Here is a 16,967-nt window from a genome sequence, read left to right as displayed (position 1 = left end):
ATTGTTTGTTTCCAAAACAGTTCTGACGAAATATTTTAAATAATTGATTGATTGACTTTCTGTCTATGACAAAGTGTCAAATTTGATTTGTGTCAAAATTGAGTTGTTTTCTCTTCTTGCGACGGTTTTTTCTTGTTGGATTTGTAGCACCCTGTTTAGTGGCTTTTCCTGTTGAACTGATTAAATTATGGCAAACTGACAATAAAAACTCTATAAAAAAATTTACAGAGTTATTATGAACTTTGCATTTCATCAGCACGGCAGTCCAGGCAGTGAATCAGGTGTAGTGAGTGATTGTGACACAATGGCGGATCTAGCCACATTACTACGTCAGGAAATTCCAGAAGGGCGTAATAGCCTTACTGAAAATCACACAAACTTAGAGCGTGTTGCGGAATATTGTGAAGCTAATTACTTTCAGTCCGAACATAAAAGAACTGCGCTCGAAGAAACCAAAAATTATACCACTCAGTCCCTAGCTAGTGTTGCTTATCAAATAAATACACTTGCTTATAATTTCCTTCAATTATTGGATTTGCAAACATCTCAGCTAGCAGAAATGGAGAGCCAGATGAATCACATTTCTCAGACTGTTATGATACACAGAGAAAAAGTGGCTCGTCGGGAAATTGGGGTGTTAACGGCAAATAAATCAACAAACAGACAATATAAGATAATAGCCCCTGCTAATCCCGAAAAACCTATTAAGTATGTAAGAAAACCTATAGATTATACGATCTATGATGATATTGGGCATGGGGCTAGGAATAATGGCACTCCGAAACAAAAACAAAGGGGGTCAAGCCAAGGAAGCATCCAGTCCTTGAATTCTATGGTTGGCAATTCTGTTGGGCCAGCTCCAACTACAAAACCACCAACCCCACCCCAGGTTTCTCGTGCTCCCAGTAAGGTTTCCATAACTGGCACATTGACCAAAAACAGTAGGGATTATAGAACTCCCCCTGCTGTGGCCCCTCCCCAAGTGCCAAGTCACTATGCCCCAAATTATCCTATGGGACATCCAAGGAGAGAAAGGGGTCCAGGATATAGTACACTGCCACTTACGTCTAGCCAACAGGTAGCATCACCACCACAGGTAATTGACATAAGTTTTCTGATTTTGTAAGCTGTTTACTTTGTTATGATTTCATATTTGCGGTAATTTCAAAAAACTTTATAAAAAGTTTTCGAAATTTATTATTTCTTACTTCTTATTAAGGTTGGGATGGTGATGCCTATGAACATGCAGCAGCAGAATATGCATCCACAAACACCTCCTCCTCCACCACCAGTCAGTAGTAGCTATATTGACGATCGTCATATGAGTATGCCACCACCTCCTTCCCCTTTGGTCAACCAAGAAATGGTGATGCCTAACAAAAATCAACACCACCCGATGATGATGCAGCAACATGCTCCTGTACCTGCTGGTAGTTTAGGAATGCATACATTGTCCCATGCTCATGGTCAGCGTCTTTCACGGTGAGTTACCCTCTAGGCGAATCCATTTTTCTTCAACGTTCTATGGTCCTTATTCTTTTACCACAGAACAACAAATATTATCAATTTCTGTGATTTTTTTCTCTGGTTTTCCACAAAGTTCTTTTCTTGACATATGATCATCTAGTTCTGTGATCATGTGTCATAAGGGTTATTTCTAAAAATATTGAGCAACAAATGTAGTTTTCTTCAGGAAAAAGGATTTTCTTGCAGGACATAATATGAATATTCAGTTTCGAACTTTTCCCTGCATCCATTTTTCTTTCAGCAAGTGTTCATAGTTTATAATTCTCAATAACTATGATTTTTCTTTCCGACAACGATATTTCATTGAAAATCTGCTGCTTTCAGAGATAGCCAATCACCACCCTTGCCCCCACCACCTCCTCCAGAAGACGAGCATGCGTCCTTTGGAAGGCCCCGTACATCCACAGTAATGCCTATTGTCCCAGATGAAGATGATCTCCCGGGTTGGGTTCCAAAGAATTACATTGAAAAAGTAATTGCCATTTACGACTACTATGCGGATAAAGATGACGAGCTCAGTTTTCAAGAGAGCGCAGTTATTTATGTTCTGAAGAAAAATGACGATGGATGGTGGGAGGGTGTAATGGACGGTATCACTGGCCTCTTTCCAGGAAACTATGTGGAGCCTTGCGTTTGAGGTTAATGGATACGTGATGGTTGTTTATTGTACAGAGATTGCTTGTTGATGACATATTTATGCTGCTATATGTTATGAGACATCTAAGTGCTTCTTCAATTGAAAATTTATGAACATAAGTGAATTTGAATGAGTTCTACTTATTATTGACTTATTGTATATGTATATCTGGCTTGATCATATTTATTGAAGATTTTAGTATTATATTTATCGTTCAATTTGTATTATATATAAGAATTTGAATATATTGAGTTTATGATAACTGAGGAATAAAGGAAAAAAAGGAAAATTTATTGTTTCATTTTACTGTTAAAAGATAACGAAAAACATTTTTTAATTTAAATTGGTATTCCAAATTACATCATACTGCATATTTTCATTAAATTCCTGCAACATTTGAAAGTTTTCAATTTGTTGCATTATTTTCAAAACAAATTTTTCAGATACCTAATGAGTTTTTGAGTGATAACAAAATTCAAATAGAGTAATTTGGATGATTATTTCCAAATTAAATGAATTCTTGCCAACTCTGATTTTCTTATCTTTCGAATGCTATTTGCAATTAGAGCTTCCTTATCATTTAAAGAAAATAAATTAACAATATTGGAAATGCTTACTATTGTCAATAACATCAATGTTTAATTGCAAACAATAAACTTTCTGAAACCACTTGAATTAAAGATTATGATACTAAGTTATGATATTTATTATATCATAAATTTTTCATTACATATGATGTTCTACCTGACTCACTTTAATCCGATAATTGAGATCTCCAAAGGCATAAGTACCCATATATCAAATCACTATAAAAATCAACACTCACTATTTACACTTATATATTGACAGAGATCAATAATAGGAAGATTGATCAAAATTAAAATATCCAGAATTCTCAAATAAGTCACCTTTAATTCATCACAACGTAATTCTTTACATATGGAATGGTTTCTAACAGTACTTAGTCATTCTTTGTGCTTGAAGTAAATGCAATGAGTATAATCATAATACAATTAAATATAAATCATAAGAGGATTTACAATAAAATATGAATGGACAACATATATAAAATTAGAATTATTTGATATTTATAAATTTATGACTGAGCAAAATTTATTGTCGCTAAAAATGCTCAAGCCATTCTAATAGATTGGATTATCTGGAAAACAGCTGATCCACAAACAACAAATATGAAAAGTGCTAAAAGCCAAGGACCAACAGGAGAAGAGTCATTTTGTTGTTTCTGAAAGATATACCGAAAATAATACAAAAACATATGGAAAATACTGGGTAAACTCACAGATGATTTGGGTACATTTCCTCTTTGGGTCACCATCTTGCTGGCTTTTTCATTAGCAATACGCATCCTTTGTTTTGGAGCCATTATTGAGCTTTTTGATGAATTTAGATATGAAACACTAAAAAAGGTGAAATATTTGCTTAACGCAGCAACATACGTAAACGTTCGAGCACGTAAATGAAAGTGACACGTTGAAGCATTGACGTTTGCTTATATCAAATCGATGATTTTCTTAGTAAGTTGGCGATACTGTAAATTCAACTTAAAATTTTCGTCATTTTAACAATTATTTCTTTTAATCATAATCTGCATTGATCGATATTCAAATTTCATTAATAGGTAAAGAACAAGGTACTTATGAGTACGAATAAGTTTTCATCCAAAAAAGATTTATGTTTATGTTGATATGTTGGCAAGTCTGCTTCCTTAACCTCCAAATTAACAACATAAATTTGTCGAATTTATGTTTGTTTACAATGTTATGTGCCGATTACTCTAACAACATTTATTTTTGTTAATATATGATTTTCCTCTCTATTCTGTAGTTGAATTTTAATTCTAGACAGAGGAAAACGTATGAGATGGTTTTTACTCTTATCTTAGTTCGAAATTCGAACCTGACTGACTAAACTCTGTTGAGTGGTTATCGAAGAGTAAACCGTAAATATCAGCCTCAAGCAAAATATGGAAGCCCTAACCAATATCCTGAATAATATATTGAAAGTGGACAGTATCGAAGAAGCATTCAGTTGCTTCTTAGTGCACCAACCGTCTACAATAACAGACTCACAAATACAACAGGATCTGATAAATATTTTCAAAACGATTCCACAGGACCAATTGGACTATGCAATCCGACATTATTTGAATGTTGCATCAAGCTCATCTAGAGATCGTATGAAGTCTCTGATTAAATTATTGGAATCCGTAGTGAGAAATAATGGAGTTGAGGCGAGGAGTGTTTGTGAAGTAATAAAAACTCATGATAAATTAGTGGTGTCGAATCACGATTTCTGGATAGAGTGTTTCAAACTTTTGTATCGTATTATTGACTTGGTAGATTATAAAGGGGTGCGTGAAATTATGAAGGTGAGTTTTGTCGGTTTTTCATTGATGAATAGTCGATAAATTATTATGTGGTGTAGGGATGTTGCGAGAAAGCAAAAACGATTCCCCAGAAGCTTAACTCCGATTTACAACCCAAGGCCAAAGCCCTTGTGATGGTGGCTGAAAAAATTGTAGATAGGGATGCTTGTCTACTTCCAGGCTATTTACTGGTGAATGAACTTCAAAAGTCATACCCTGAATGTCCACACTGGTGTCTGTCGTCCCTTTTTTCAGATTATATAGATAGGTAAATATTATTGGTAAGGATTATGTTGCGATCAGAACTTGTAAGGGAATATTGAATTTTTTTTGTAGCTTCAGAGCTTTAGTCCAAATGGTATCAATTGTGGGTATGTCTGAGATGAGACCAGTTGTTGACCATAGTGGGTATCCTCCAGAGCATCTCATAAATTCCTGGAAGTTAGATCCAACAAGTCTGAGGTTCACTCTCAAAGGCATACTGCCTTATCCTCCAGAACTCTTAGAAAAACAAACAGGGCTGTTGAGATATGTCCTGGAACAACCTTATAGCAGAGACATGGTTTGCGGAATGATGGGCTTACAAAAACAGCATAAAATGAGGTAATTTTTGATTGAAGAAGAATTGAAATAACTTCTCTCGTATTTGTATATAAGTTGTGCTGTTTATTCAAAGATTTTTTGTAGGTGTGCCGCCCTAGAAGAGCAACTTGTAGAATTATTAATAATGGCTTTAGAAAGGACCGAAAGCGAGAGCGATGAGTCGGCGACTCAAAGGTTGTGGCTCCATTTATCATCACAACTCATATATTTTGTATTGTTTCAATTTGCGAGTTTTCCAAATATTGTGATGTCCTTACGTTCAAGATTACAAGGTAGGACTTGCTTGTTATTTTTGATTGTGAGAATTTTTTTGGATATTTGCATAATTTTTCAGTTTTATGTTATGTTTGATTGGGAAAAAGTTACGGTTGGTATCTTACAGGTAGGGACTTCAAAAAAGGTCGAGACGATCTCATGTGGGTGCTGCTCCAGTTCATATCGGGTTCAATTCAGAGAAATCCTTTGTCTAACGTACTTCCCGTCCTGAAACTTTACGACCTTCTGTTTCCCGAGCAGGAACCGCCCCTACCCATTCCCGACCTGAAAAATCCCAAGTGTACGCGTCAGATGGCGATGATTTGCATCTGGATACACCTGATGAAGAAGGCCCAATTAACAGAGGGCTCCAACGTGGTTTGGCCGATCCCGCCCAAACTAAGAATCCACTACGACTTCCTGCAACACCTGGTCTCGCCCAATAATCAATCCTTGGCCATGGGGAACGATTTCAGGATCACCTTGCTGTGCAACGCCTACTCCACGAGCGGCGATTATTTCAGCAAACCGATGGCGGCGCTGGTGGAGACTGTACAGGGTGGGACCAGTCCACCGACGGCACCCTTGAGCATGGCGGTGAGTAGAAAATCTCTACTGGCCATTTCAGATATTTCGAATTGAATTAAACAGATACATTTTGGGCAATTACCTGCCTGTATCCTTCGTTCTGTTGTTGATATTCATTATACAGTTGAAATGGGTTGATATTGAGATCACTATGAAAAATAAAATTCTACGACACAAAACAGTCTGTCCCAGATGTGACACATATACAGGATGAGTCTTTCACTGGAACAAATATTTTAACAGTAGATTCTTGAGGTCAAAAGAAACATTTTTTTCCTTTACCATTTTTCCGAATCAGCTCGGTTTCACGAGATATGCAAGTTTAAATTGTATAATTATGAGTTTCATTCATGAATTTTTCAAATGCTCCGCGGAAACTATTCAAAACCATCGTTCAAATACGGGGTTTTAAAATTTAAATCGCTTGGTATCAAGTTTACGCTTTGGCAACAGCGCCTATTAGACAATGAAAAGAACAATGTCCGATCAGCTTGTTTATAAAATAACGGCTGTTGCTTTACAGGCGCGTACTTATTGGCGAGCTTCAACTGCAACCTGCCATAAAAATCCCATAAAATTTTACGACATTCCTCGTTCGTCGCAGACTTCTAGACAGCTATCTTTGTCTGTCTCATCAAGATAATGCATTTGTTGTCCTTTATTATCAAGGCATATTTCAGTCGATGTTGCCAACTTGTGCAATCGAAATGAAACGCTTTAAATTTTAAATACCCATTTTTATTTTTCATTTTTAAGTGCTTAAGACCCGTTTGCACCAAAGGCACTTAGTGTTAAGTGACCCTTAAAATGAACCCTTAACTTAAATTACGTTGCACCAACTGTTAAGTGACATTTAAATGGCTAAAGCTAGCCTTAAATTTAAGCGCTCCTGTAATGACCACTTAGGTATTTAAGGCCGGGATTCTAACCTAAAATAATTCGTTGAAATGGCTGCAGAACTTCCCATTTTTGATGGATTTTGAAAATTGAATGAATTCATTGCTGAGTACCAAGCCTTTTCTTTTGCCTTTATTGTAATGCCATCAGTCTTTTTTTATTTTCAATTTGGTGTCACAAATCATACTATAGTTAGCAACAAACTCTTTTCTTCTATTAAGAAGTTGAGTGCCCTTCGTAAATTACCACCACTTGCTTGGCATCATTCACCGTATTCGTACTAACAAGGGAAATAAGGACATTTTCTTCATGTTCCTCTTCAACATCAGTAAAACAAATTCACACAAGACCTTACAAAGAAAGTGTTGTACTTATATAAACTCAGGTACCTTATATTTGACAATCATTATCATTATCAATGTTAATTCAACAACAAAAAGTTGTTACTCTTTGATAATATTATAATAATATCCTTGATACCGACTGACAGGACAACAAAGTTAGGTTAATGAAATGACGATCATCGGCAACCGGCCAACCAATGAAATGGCTTTATTGGACTAGGATGAAGTTGCACCAAAATAAAAAACTGAAATATCACTAGATATAAAAACTTAAGGGCCCCTTACTTAAGATTCTGTTAAGCCACAGTCGTGCAACTAGGAATAAAATTAAGCGTCCCTTAACTTTAAACGAGGCTTAGTTAAGTACTCCTTTTAAGAGGGATTGGTGCCAACGGGCCTAAAAGAATTTTTTTTGGGAAACGGTTGAAATGGATATTTCAAAATGTGACGTTTCAAAGATATGTAATAAAAAATACATCATTTTCGTCAGAAGGAGTATTGCCTATTCTTCATTTATTTGATGAATCTTTTTCAAACACAAGATATCTCTCACGTCTTCCAGTTTTCTCATTATCACCATTACATATCATAAAAATACCAAAAATTCAAAGAAACTAACTCTGAAACTAATTTGGACGCTATCTACTGAATATTTGAACGTTTTGTTCATTTTCTAGCCGTTTTCGAGTTATTTGATGTTCAGAAATTGAAAAGTATCTGTGAAATTAGAAAAACTGGGTACTTTGGCTGAATACAACTCTGTTTAAAAGATCCACAGATGTGTAGTGCCACAGATTCAGCTGGTTATTCTGAAGGTAATTTTGTTTTCCCTGAGGTGGCACAGCTCATTATGAAATTTTAAAACAGCCACTTTTGACCTCAAGAATCTACTGTTAAACTATTTGTACTATGCGAATCGAAGACTCACCCTAATTTAGTGAATTAACACCCTTTCTAGGTTTTAGATTCCTTGACGGTTCACGCGAAGATGAGCCTCATTCACAGCATAGTCACTCACGTGATAAAATTGGCCCAAGCCAAATCGGGTATGCCACTGGCACCAGCGTTGGTCGAGACTTACAGTCGTCTACTCGTGTATACGGAGATAGAGTCTTTGGGCATCAAGGGGTTTATCAGTCAGTTGCTCCCGACTGTCTATAAATCTCATGCCTGGGGGACGCTTTACACCCTTCTGGAAATGTTCAGCTACAGGATACATCACATACAGCCTCACTACAGGGTTCAGTTGCTGAGCCATCTGCACTCTTTGGCGGCCGTGCCGCAGGCTAATCAGACTCAGTTACATCTCTGCGTCGAATCCACTGCATTGAGGCTGATCACAGGTGAATATTTATTTATTTATTATCTAGTTAGCCGGTAACCATATCGGTTGGTATTTGATTATCGGTAGATAGACTTTTTCGGCAAATGCAACTCGTGAATTTAGAGAAACCCGTCCAAAAATCCCCTTTGAAATATGCCCGCAGAACAATCTATGACCATCATGCAATTTACGTCTCGTAACAAAAGTAAAAAATGCGATTAAAATCTTGAAACATGAAAAACGACACGTCATTGGTCATTTTCAATCGCGAATGCCCAGTCGAATGTTACGCCCATGTCTTTGCCGTTCTCGAGCTATCTTCAAGTCCTTTCGGAAGTAAGTCGTATAACGGAAAGTTGGCCGAATCCTGTAATCTTTGTGGTTTCTTCTGATGACTTGTCAAATTTCGAATATTGTCCATTTAGGTGAATTCTTTTTGAGCAATAAACCTTTGGCAACCTTGTATATATTCGACTACACTCTTACAACGGAAACCTATTTTTTTTTTTTGAATAATATTTGTTCTTTGAGCATTTTACAATCCTTGGAATGTCGCCGGCTCTCAAATCCAAGTGATATGAAAGAAAATTGATATTGTATCTTATCTAGTCTAATTATTAGACTAGATAAGTTGAGGCGTTCTGGATGAAACCATAGTCTAACGCGTTCTGTGATGAAACCATAGGCTAATAATTAGACTATGGCACTGTGGTTTCATCATAGAATAAATTAGTAGTTGAGGCGTTCTGTGATGAAACTATCGTCTAATAATTAGACTATGGCACTACGGTTTCATCACAGAATAAATTAGTAGTTGATGCGTTCTGTGATGAAACCATAGTCTAATAACTGGACTATGCACAGAACAAATTAATAGTTGAGGCGTTCTGTGATGAAAGCATTGTCTAATAATTAGACTATGCACAGCACAAATTAGTAGTTCAGGCGTTCTGTGATGAAACCATAATCTAATAATTAGACTATGGTTTCATCACAGAACCAATTAGTGGTTGAGGCGTTCTGTGATGAAAGCATAGTCTAATTATTAGACTATGGTTTCATCACAGAACACATTAGTAGTTGAGGTGTTCTGGATGAAACCATAGTCTAATAATTAGACTATGGTTTCATCACAGAACATATTAGTAGTTGAGGCTTTCTTTGATGAAAGCACAGTCTAATAATTAGACTATGGTTTCATCTCAGAACACATTAGTAGTTGAGGCGAAGTCTAACAATTAGACTATGGTTTCATCACAGAACACATTAGTAGTTGAGGCGTTCTGCGATGAAACCATAGTGCCATAGTCTGATAATTAGACTATGCACAGAACAAATTAGTAGTTGAGGCGTTCTGTGATGAAACTATCGTCTACTAATTAGACTATGGCACTACAGTTTCATCACAGCATACATTAGTAGTTGAGGCGTTCTGTGATGAAACCATAATCTAATAATTAGACTATGGTTTCATCACAGAACACATTAGTAGTTGAGGCGTTCTGTGATGAAACCATAGTCTAATAATTGGACTATGCACAGAACAAATTAATAGTTGAGGCGTTCTGTGATGAAAGCATAGTCTAATAATTGGACTATGCACAGAACAAATTAATAGTTGAGGCGTTCTGTGATGAAAGCATAGTCTAATAATTAGACTATACACAGAACAAATTAGTAGTTCAGGCGTTCTGTGATGAAACCATAATCTAATAATTAGACTATGGTTTCATCACAGAACAAATTAGTAGTTGAGGTGTTCTGGATGAAACCATAGTCTAATAATTAGACTATGGTTTCATCACAGAACACATTAGTAGTTGAGGCTTTCTTTGATGAAAGCACAGTCTAATAATTAGACTATGGTTTCATCTCAGAACACATTAGTAGTTGAGGCGAAGTCTAATAATTAGACTATGGTTTCATCACAGAACACATTAGTAGTTGAGGCGTTCTGCTATGAAACCATAGTGCCATAGTCTGATAATTAGACTATGCACAGAACAAATTAGTAGTTGAGGCGTTCTGTGATGAAACTATCGTCTACTAATTTTACTATGGCACTACAGTTTCATCACAGCATACATTAGTAGTTGAGGCGTTCTGTGATGAAACCATAATCTAATAATTAGACTATGGTTTCATCACAGAACCAATTAGTGGTTGAGGCGTTCTGTGATGAAAGCATAGTCTAATTATTAGACTATGGTTTCATCACAGAACACATTAGTAGTTGAGGCGTTCTGTGATGAAAGCATAGTCTAATAATTAGACTATGCACAGAACAAATTAGTAGTTGAGGTGTTCAGTGATTAAACCATAGTCTAATAATAAATAAAATATTAGTCTTTTGATGAAACCATAAATATAATGCACGAAACACGAAAACAATGCCTGAATAACGTGAAAACAAGACGAATAAAAAAGTGTTTCACTTGAAGAGATATCTCATTATTAACATCTAATGTTGATTATTTGATTAATGTATAACCTCTCTCCTCCAAGGTCTGGGAAGCGGCGAGGTCCAGCCGGAGCTATCCCGCTTCCTCAGCGAACAGAAAACCCTCGTCTCTCAGGAATCCGAAGAGCTCAACAGAGCGCTGGTGCTGACGCTGGCCAGGGCCACGCACGTGACCGGCGCCGACGGCACCTGGTGCCTCGAGCTCCTGTCCACGATCACCCAGAGCACGCCGCACGCTTGGGCCCCGCACACGCTCGACTGTTTCCCGCGGCCACTGGCCGAGTTCTTCGCCCAGCATCCGGTGCCCAAGGAGAACAAGCAGCAGCTGAAGAAGGCGGTCGAGGAAGAGTATCGCAAATGGGCTTCTATGAATAACGAGAACGATATGATGACGCATTTCGGCGTGGCCGGGGCTCCGCCCCTCTTCCTGTGCCTGCTCTGGAAGATGCTGCTGGAGACCGATCACATCAGCCCCATCGCTTATAAGTGAGTTTTTTTTTAAATTTTCTATATAGCTACTGTGGGTTTTGAGTGGCGTTGCATTGCACTACGACGTTAATATCTCTTGTGTCATATCTTTCGTTGGTTTATGGAGCGCGAAATTTTTTTTATCTCGTTTCAGGATTTTGGAGCGCATCGGCGCAAGGGCGCTTTCCGCCCATCTGAGGAAGTTCTGCGACTGTCTGGTTTACGAATTTACGAATTCCCCGGGCGGTCAGCACGTCAACAAGTGCGTGGACACCATAAACGACATGATATGGAAGTATAACATAGTTACGCTGGACCGTCTGGTCCTGTGCCTGGCCCTGCGAATGCAGGAGGGCAGCGAAGCCCAGGTATGTTCCTTCATCATCCAGCTGGTCCTGCTCAAGGCGACCGAGTTCAGGAACAGGGTGCAGGACTTCGTCAAGGACAACACGCGCGACCACTGGAACCAGACGAACTGGCACGAGAAACACATGGAGTTCCACAGGAAGTACCCTGAGAAATTCGCGCCGGAGGAACAGTCCAGCGGGTACAACCCCTACTTCGGGAATGTTTGCTTGAGGTTTCTTCCCGTCTTCGATATAGTTGTTCATAGGTGAGTAAGATGTCGCGTGTTCATCTCTCAAGCAATCAAATACACAGTAATTGACACCGACCTTGCATCAATTCATTCCTTCTATTGAAATTACATATGAGTTTCACTCATGAATTTTTCGAATGCATCGCGGAAACTATTCAAAATCATTCTTCAAATATGAGGTTTTAAAACTTAAATCGCTTCGTTTCTAGTTTACGATTTAGCCACAGCGCCTACTAAAAACTAAACGAACAATGGCTTGTTTATAAAATAACAGCTGTTGATTTACAGCCATCATGTGGCGCGTACTCACTGGTGAGCCTCAGTTCACCCCTGAGTACATTCTGCTCCCCCCGAGTTTTCACACCAGCATTTTTTAAGGTTTTTTTTATTATTAATTCCCAGTTGATGCAGATAAATTCAAATCTGAATTGTTTTTTTGCATTCAATCAACTCGACCTTCTTTCAATCAACAAATTAGGTGGCAAAATGAAACACAATAAATAACAGGCTATACTTTGATTCCAATAATGGCCAATTCATAACAACTGAATACTAAACCTACAGAATTTCGCGAACACTCTTCAATCTATAACCAGAAATTATGCTAAAACAGTAAAACTTTAAATTCTATTAAAAATGGAATTACTTTATACATCATGTGTGGATAAATTGCACAATTATATGTAAATAATGAGGAATAAATTTATTATGGATTTTTCCGCGGACACTGAATAATACAATGTATATAATACAGTTATTTAAACAACAATTCAATTAATCGGTGAATTTTCTGTTAACATTACGGCCAAACAGAGCTGTACGAATTTCCGGTACCAACTGCTGAGCGATAAGCTCTAATCTTGCTTCAAGACTGTTATTAATCTTAATTCTGCCTTTCTGAGCTAGAAGTTCAACACCGCCTGTTGTATTTTAGGCCAGATGGCCCGTCTACTTTTAAGGTTACCTCCTTACCACTTCCATCCTTGTATTTTTCATCAACATTTGGAATGATTGATTTGATAAGATCTCTATCGTGTGGACGAACGCGAATCAAGACATTGGTCTCAAACAGCCGATCAGCTTGTTTATAAAATAACAGCTGTTGATTTACAGGCGCGTACTCACTGGCGAGCCTCAACAGCAACCGGCCATAAAAATCCCATAAAATTTTACGACCTTCCTCGTTCGTCGCAGACTTCATAGACAGCCATCTTTGTCTATCTCATCAAGATAGTGTATTTGTTGTCCTTTATTATCAACGCATATTTCAGTCGATGTTGCCAACTTGTGCAATAGAAACGAAGCGCTTTAAATTTTTAATACCCATTTTTAAGTAGTTACAATAATCTTTTTTGGGAAAAGGTTGAAATGGTTATTTCAAAATGTGACTTTTCGAAGATATTTCATAAAAAATACATAATTTTCGTCACAAGCAGTATTCCCTATTCCCCTCAGGTTCCTGGAGATAATCCCGGTGAAGAAGAGCCTGGAGATAATCCTCGAACACATCGGATGTCTGTACAAGTTCCACGATCGGCCGATGACCTACCTGTACAACACCCTGCACTACTACGAGAAGATCCTGCGCGATAGGCCCCAGCTGAAGAGGCGGCTGGTGGCCGCCGTCCTCGGCTCGCTGAAGGAGACCCTGTCGGAACCCTATCAGATCTTCCTGAAGAGGGGGGCGGAGGAGGTTTGGGTGCCGGAGCTGGATTATTACATCCAGCTGGTGCGCAGAGTGGTCGACACGATGAACGGCAAGATGGTGAACTCGACGACGGACTGGAGGTTCAACGAGTTTCCGAACGCAGGCGCTCATATGCTGTACACGACGTGTGTGGAACTTATGGCCTTGTCGGTGGGGGCCACGGCGGTGGCAAACGGCCTGTTGGACGTCGTCCTCAAGGGTAAGATGACATTTTAGCGATGCCTAGGTGGACACTGAGTGAAAGAGCTCAGGGACTGAGGTGGTTTTGAAGAAGAATCGTCTATGACCACACGTCTGTGGTTTGAATCAATAATAACATCATTTTTCGTCATTTTCGCAACGTATTACCTTTTTTTCCGTGGAAACAAGGTGCTTTTAGTGGTGATCTCGTATAGAGAATGGTTCATTTTGATGAGTTCTACCTTCTGTGGAAATAAAAGACATAGCTGAATTTTTCTCGTCCCACCGCTGTCCTATATGTAGACGAAAAATTTCAGCAGAATGACGTGATCGTTTTATGATTTTTATTTTGACCATAGATGGGTGGTCATAGATGATGATTGGGCTTCTACGCGAGTTCAAAACCGTGCGTGAGACCACCCTGTTTAATAATTTTAAGCGGTTAAAAGTTGCTGAGTTTACGTCCGATTTTTTTGTCCTTTTTGGCTGTGCTGTAGTATGAATTTCAACCACTGATAGGCACTCTTATGTCTGATACTAATCTAGAAAAAGGTCATGCGAAAAAACCGTCGAAAACTGTCAAATCAACGCCAAAATATTTTTCAGAAAGAGTGTTGGGAATCAATAAATCATAATTTTTCGTCATTTTCGCAACATATTATCTTTTTTTTTCCGTGTAAAACATACAAGGTGTTTTTAGAGGTGAGTTTTTTCAACCGAAGGTAGAACTGTCTTCATCTTCCGCAGTTTCGTACTTGTGATTTGATGAAATCGAACTTCAGGGGACTATTACTCTGCCATCTTGAATATCTCGTATAGACAATGGATCATTTCGATGAGTTCTACCTTCTGTGGAAATAAAAGACATAGCCGAATTTTTCTCATCCCACCGCTGTCCTATATGTAGACGAAAAATTTCAGCAGAATGACGTGATCGTTTTATGATTTTTATTTTGACCATAGATGGGTGGTCATAGATGATGATTGGGCTTCTACGCGAGTTCAAAACCGTGCGTGAGACCACCCTGTTTAATAATTTTAAGCGGTTAAAAGTTGCTGAGTTTACGTCCGATTTTTTTTTGTCCTTTTAGGCTGTGCTGTAGTATGAATTTCAACCATTGATAGGCACTCTTATGTCTGATACTAATGTAGAAAAAGGTCATGCGAGAATACCGTCGGAAACTGTCAAATCAACGCCAAAATATTTTTCAGAAAGAGTGTTGGGAATCAATAAATCATAATTTTTCGTCATTTTCGCAACATATTATCTTTTTTTTTCCGTGTAAAACATACAAGGTGTTTTTAGAGGTGAGTTTTTTCAACCGAAGGTAAAACTGTCTTCATCTTCCGCAGTTTCGTACTTGTGATTTGATGAAATCGAACTTCAGGGGACTATTACTCCGCCATCTTGAATATCTCGTATAGACAATGGATCATTTCGATGAGTTCTACCTTCTGTGGAAATAAAAGACATAGCCGAATTTTTCTCATCCCACCGCTGTCCTATATGTAGACGAAAAATTTCAGCAGAATGACGTGATCGTTTTATGATTTTTAATTTGACCATAGATGGGTGGACATAGATGATGATTGGGCTTCTACGCGAGTTCACAACCGTGCGCCAGACTACTCTGTTCAATAATTTGAAGCGGGAAAAAGCTGCTGAGTTTACATCCGATTTTTTGTCCTTTTTGGCTGTGCTGTAGTATGAATTTCAACAACTAATAAGCACTTTTATGCCTGATACTAATCTAGAAAACTGCCATCCGAGAAAAACGTCGGAGACTGTCAAATCAACGCCAAAAATCATTTCGGAAAGATGTCTTAGAAATTCTGAGAATCCCGTGGAAAAGCTTGAATATAACTCGAGACGGCACAGACATGGGCGTAACATTTAACTGAGCATTCACGATTAAGATGACCAGTGACGTGTCGTTTTCGCACATTTTAAGGTTTTTTTTTCGATTCTCGCGTATTTCATTCCATTTTAGATGGTCCCACGAACATACTAAGGAGATTTTAATTTTAATAATTACAGATGTATCTACTGATATGATAGATTTACCGGGTAACCAATTTCCCTATTTTCAACTTGGCTCTTATTCCAGGTTATGTACTTATACCACAGGCTGACATACATCAATGGATCAACGCAATCGGTTTAATCTTAGCGGCCCTGCCAATAAGCTATTGGAGTGTACTCCTCGATCGACTGCTCGTTACGTTGGGCAACCTAACCTCTTGGCCGTTCCAGTGCAGCGCCTTCCGCCTGTTCAACTTCAACGAAACGCATCACGGCCTACTACACAACGAGTTCAGTTACACCATAGCGCTGGCCCATTCCGTTTGGCACCACGCGGGTCCTGGACAAATAGCCTGCGTTCCGAAATGGGTGAAGGAGAAACTCCCCGGCATCGTTTTCTCCGAAGAACAATTGCTGTTCGTGTGCCATCTGGTCGGACCTTTCTTGCAAAGATTCAGCATGGCTGTAGTGGTAGAACTGACGAATACTCTGTACGAATTGCTCGCGCAGGTGGACAATTCGCAGAAAGAACTGAAATATATGGATCCCGTCTGCGATCTTTTGTACCATATAAAGTATATGTTTGTGGGTGATATGATGAAGGAAGAGTTGGTGACGGTTGTGAGGAAGATGAGGCAACCTCTACAGGTTAGATTGAGGTTTATAGCGCATCTGACGAAAGAGGAGGTCACGTCTTCGTGAAGTTGTTTTATATTTTAATCTTGTTTTTTCAAGAATGTAATTTTCAATAGATTACTGGAATTTTTTGCATTATTCTTATTTATAACGTCCAAATGGCCAATCGGAAACAACATACATATCTGGCAGAGTGACATTGACGGTGAGGACAGACAGTTCACACCTGAGTGCATTCGGCTCCCCCCGGGTTTTCACACCAGCATTTTTTAAGGTTTTTTCATTACTAATTCCCAGTGCAGATAAATTCAAATCTGAATTGTTTTTTTGCA

The 16,967-nt window shown here is 38.4% G+C and overlaps 3 protein-coding genes across 3 annotated transcripts; 2 read left to right on the top strand and 1 right to left on the bottom strand.

Annotated features, from left to right (window-relative positions):
• The first annotated feature begins 41 nt into the window (after positions 1 to 41).
• Positions 42 to 2,453, top strand: LOC123321328 (abl interactor 2-like). The gene is made up of 3 exons (XM_044908803.1): positions 42 to 1,096; positions 1,220 to 1,482; positions 1,852 to 2,453. The coding sequence occupies exons 1-3, from the start codon at positions 236 to 238 to the stop codon at positions 2,162 to 2,164; spliced, it is 1,437 nt and encodes a 478-aa protein (XP_044764738.1). The 5' UTR covers positions 42 to 235; the 3' UTR covers positions 2,165 to 2,453.
• Positions 2,454 to 3,056: 603 nt separating this feature from the next.
• On the bottom strand, positions 3,057 to 3,659 carry LOC123321342 (stress-associated endoplasmic reticulum protein 2). Its single transcript, XM_044908842.1, has 2 exons — positions 3,465 to 3,659; positions 3,057 to 3,407 (listed from the first exon to the last, which is right to left on the bottom strand). The coding sequence occupies exons 1-2, from the start codon at positions 3,546 to 3,548 to the stop codon at positions 3,297 to 3,299; spliced, it is 195 nt and encodes a 64-aa protein (XP_044764777.1). The 5' UTR covers positions 3,549 to 3,659; the 3' UTR covers positions 3,057 to 3,296.
• Positions 3,660 to 4,006: 347 nt separating this feature from the next.
• On the top strand, positions 4,007 to 16,766 carry LOC123322968 (mediator of RNA polymerase II transcription subunit 23). Its single transcript, XM_044911090.1, has 10 exons — positions 4,007 to 4,553; positions 4,610 to 4,818; positions 4,887 to 5,153; positions 5,238 to 5,425; positions 5,536 to 6,005; positions 8,196 to 8,580; positions 11,067 to 11,508; positions 11,645 to 12,103; positions 13,544 to 13,995; positions 16,085 to 16,766. Exons 1-10 carry the CDS (start codon positions 4,149 to 4,151, stop codon positions 16,699 to 16,701), a joined length of 3,894 nt encoding a protein of 1,297 aa, XP_044767025.1. The 5' UTR covers positions 4,007 to 4,148; the 3' UTR covers positions 16,702 to 16,766.
• Positions 16,767 to 16,967: the final 201 nt, after the last annotated feature.

The sequence above is a fragment of the Coccinella septempunctata genome, chromosome 1 (genome assembly GCF_907165205.1).
Source record: "Coccinella septempunctata chromosome 1, icCocSept1.1, whole genome shotgun sequence".
Taxonomy (NCBI): Eukaryota; Metazoa; Arthropoda; class Insecta; order Coleoptera; family Coccinellidae; genus Coccinella; species Coccinella septempunctata.
Note: the sequence above shows the minus strand (reverse complement) of the source record. Positions and strands in the feature narration are given on the sequence as shown.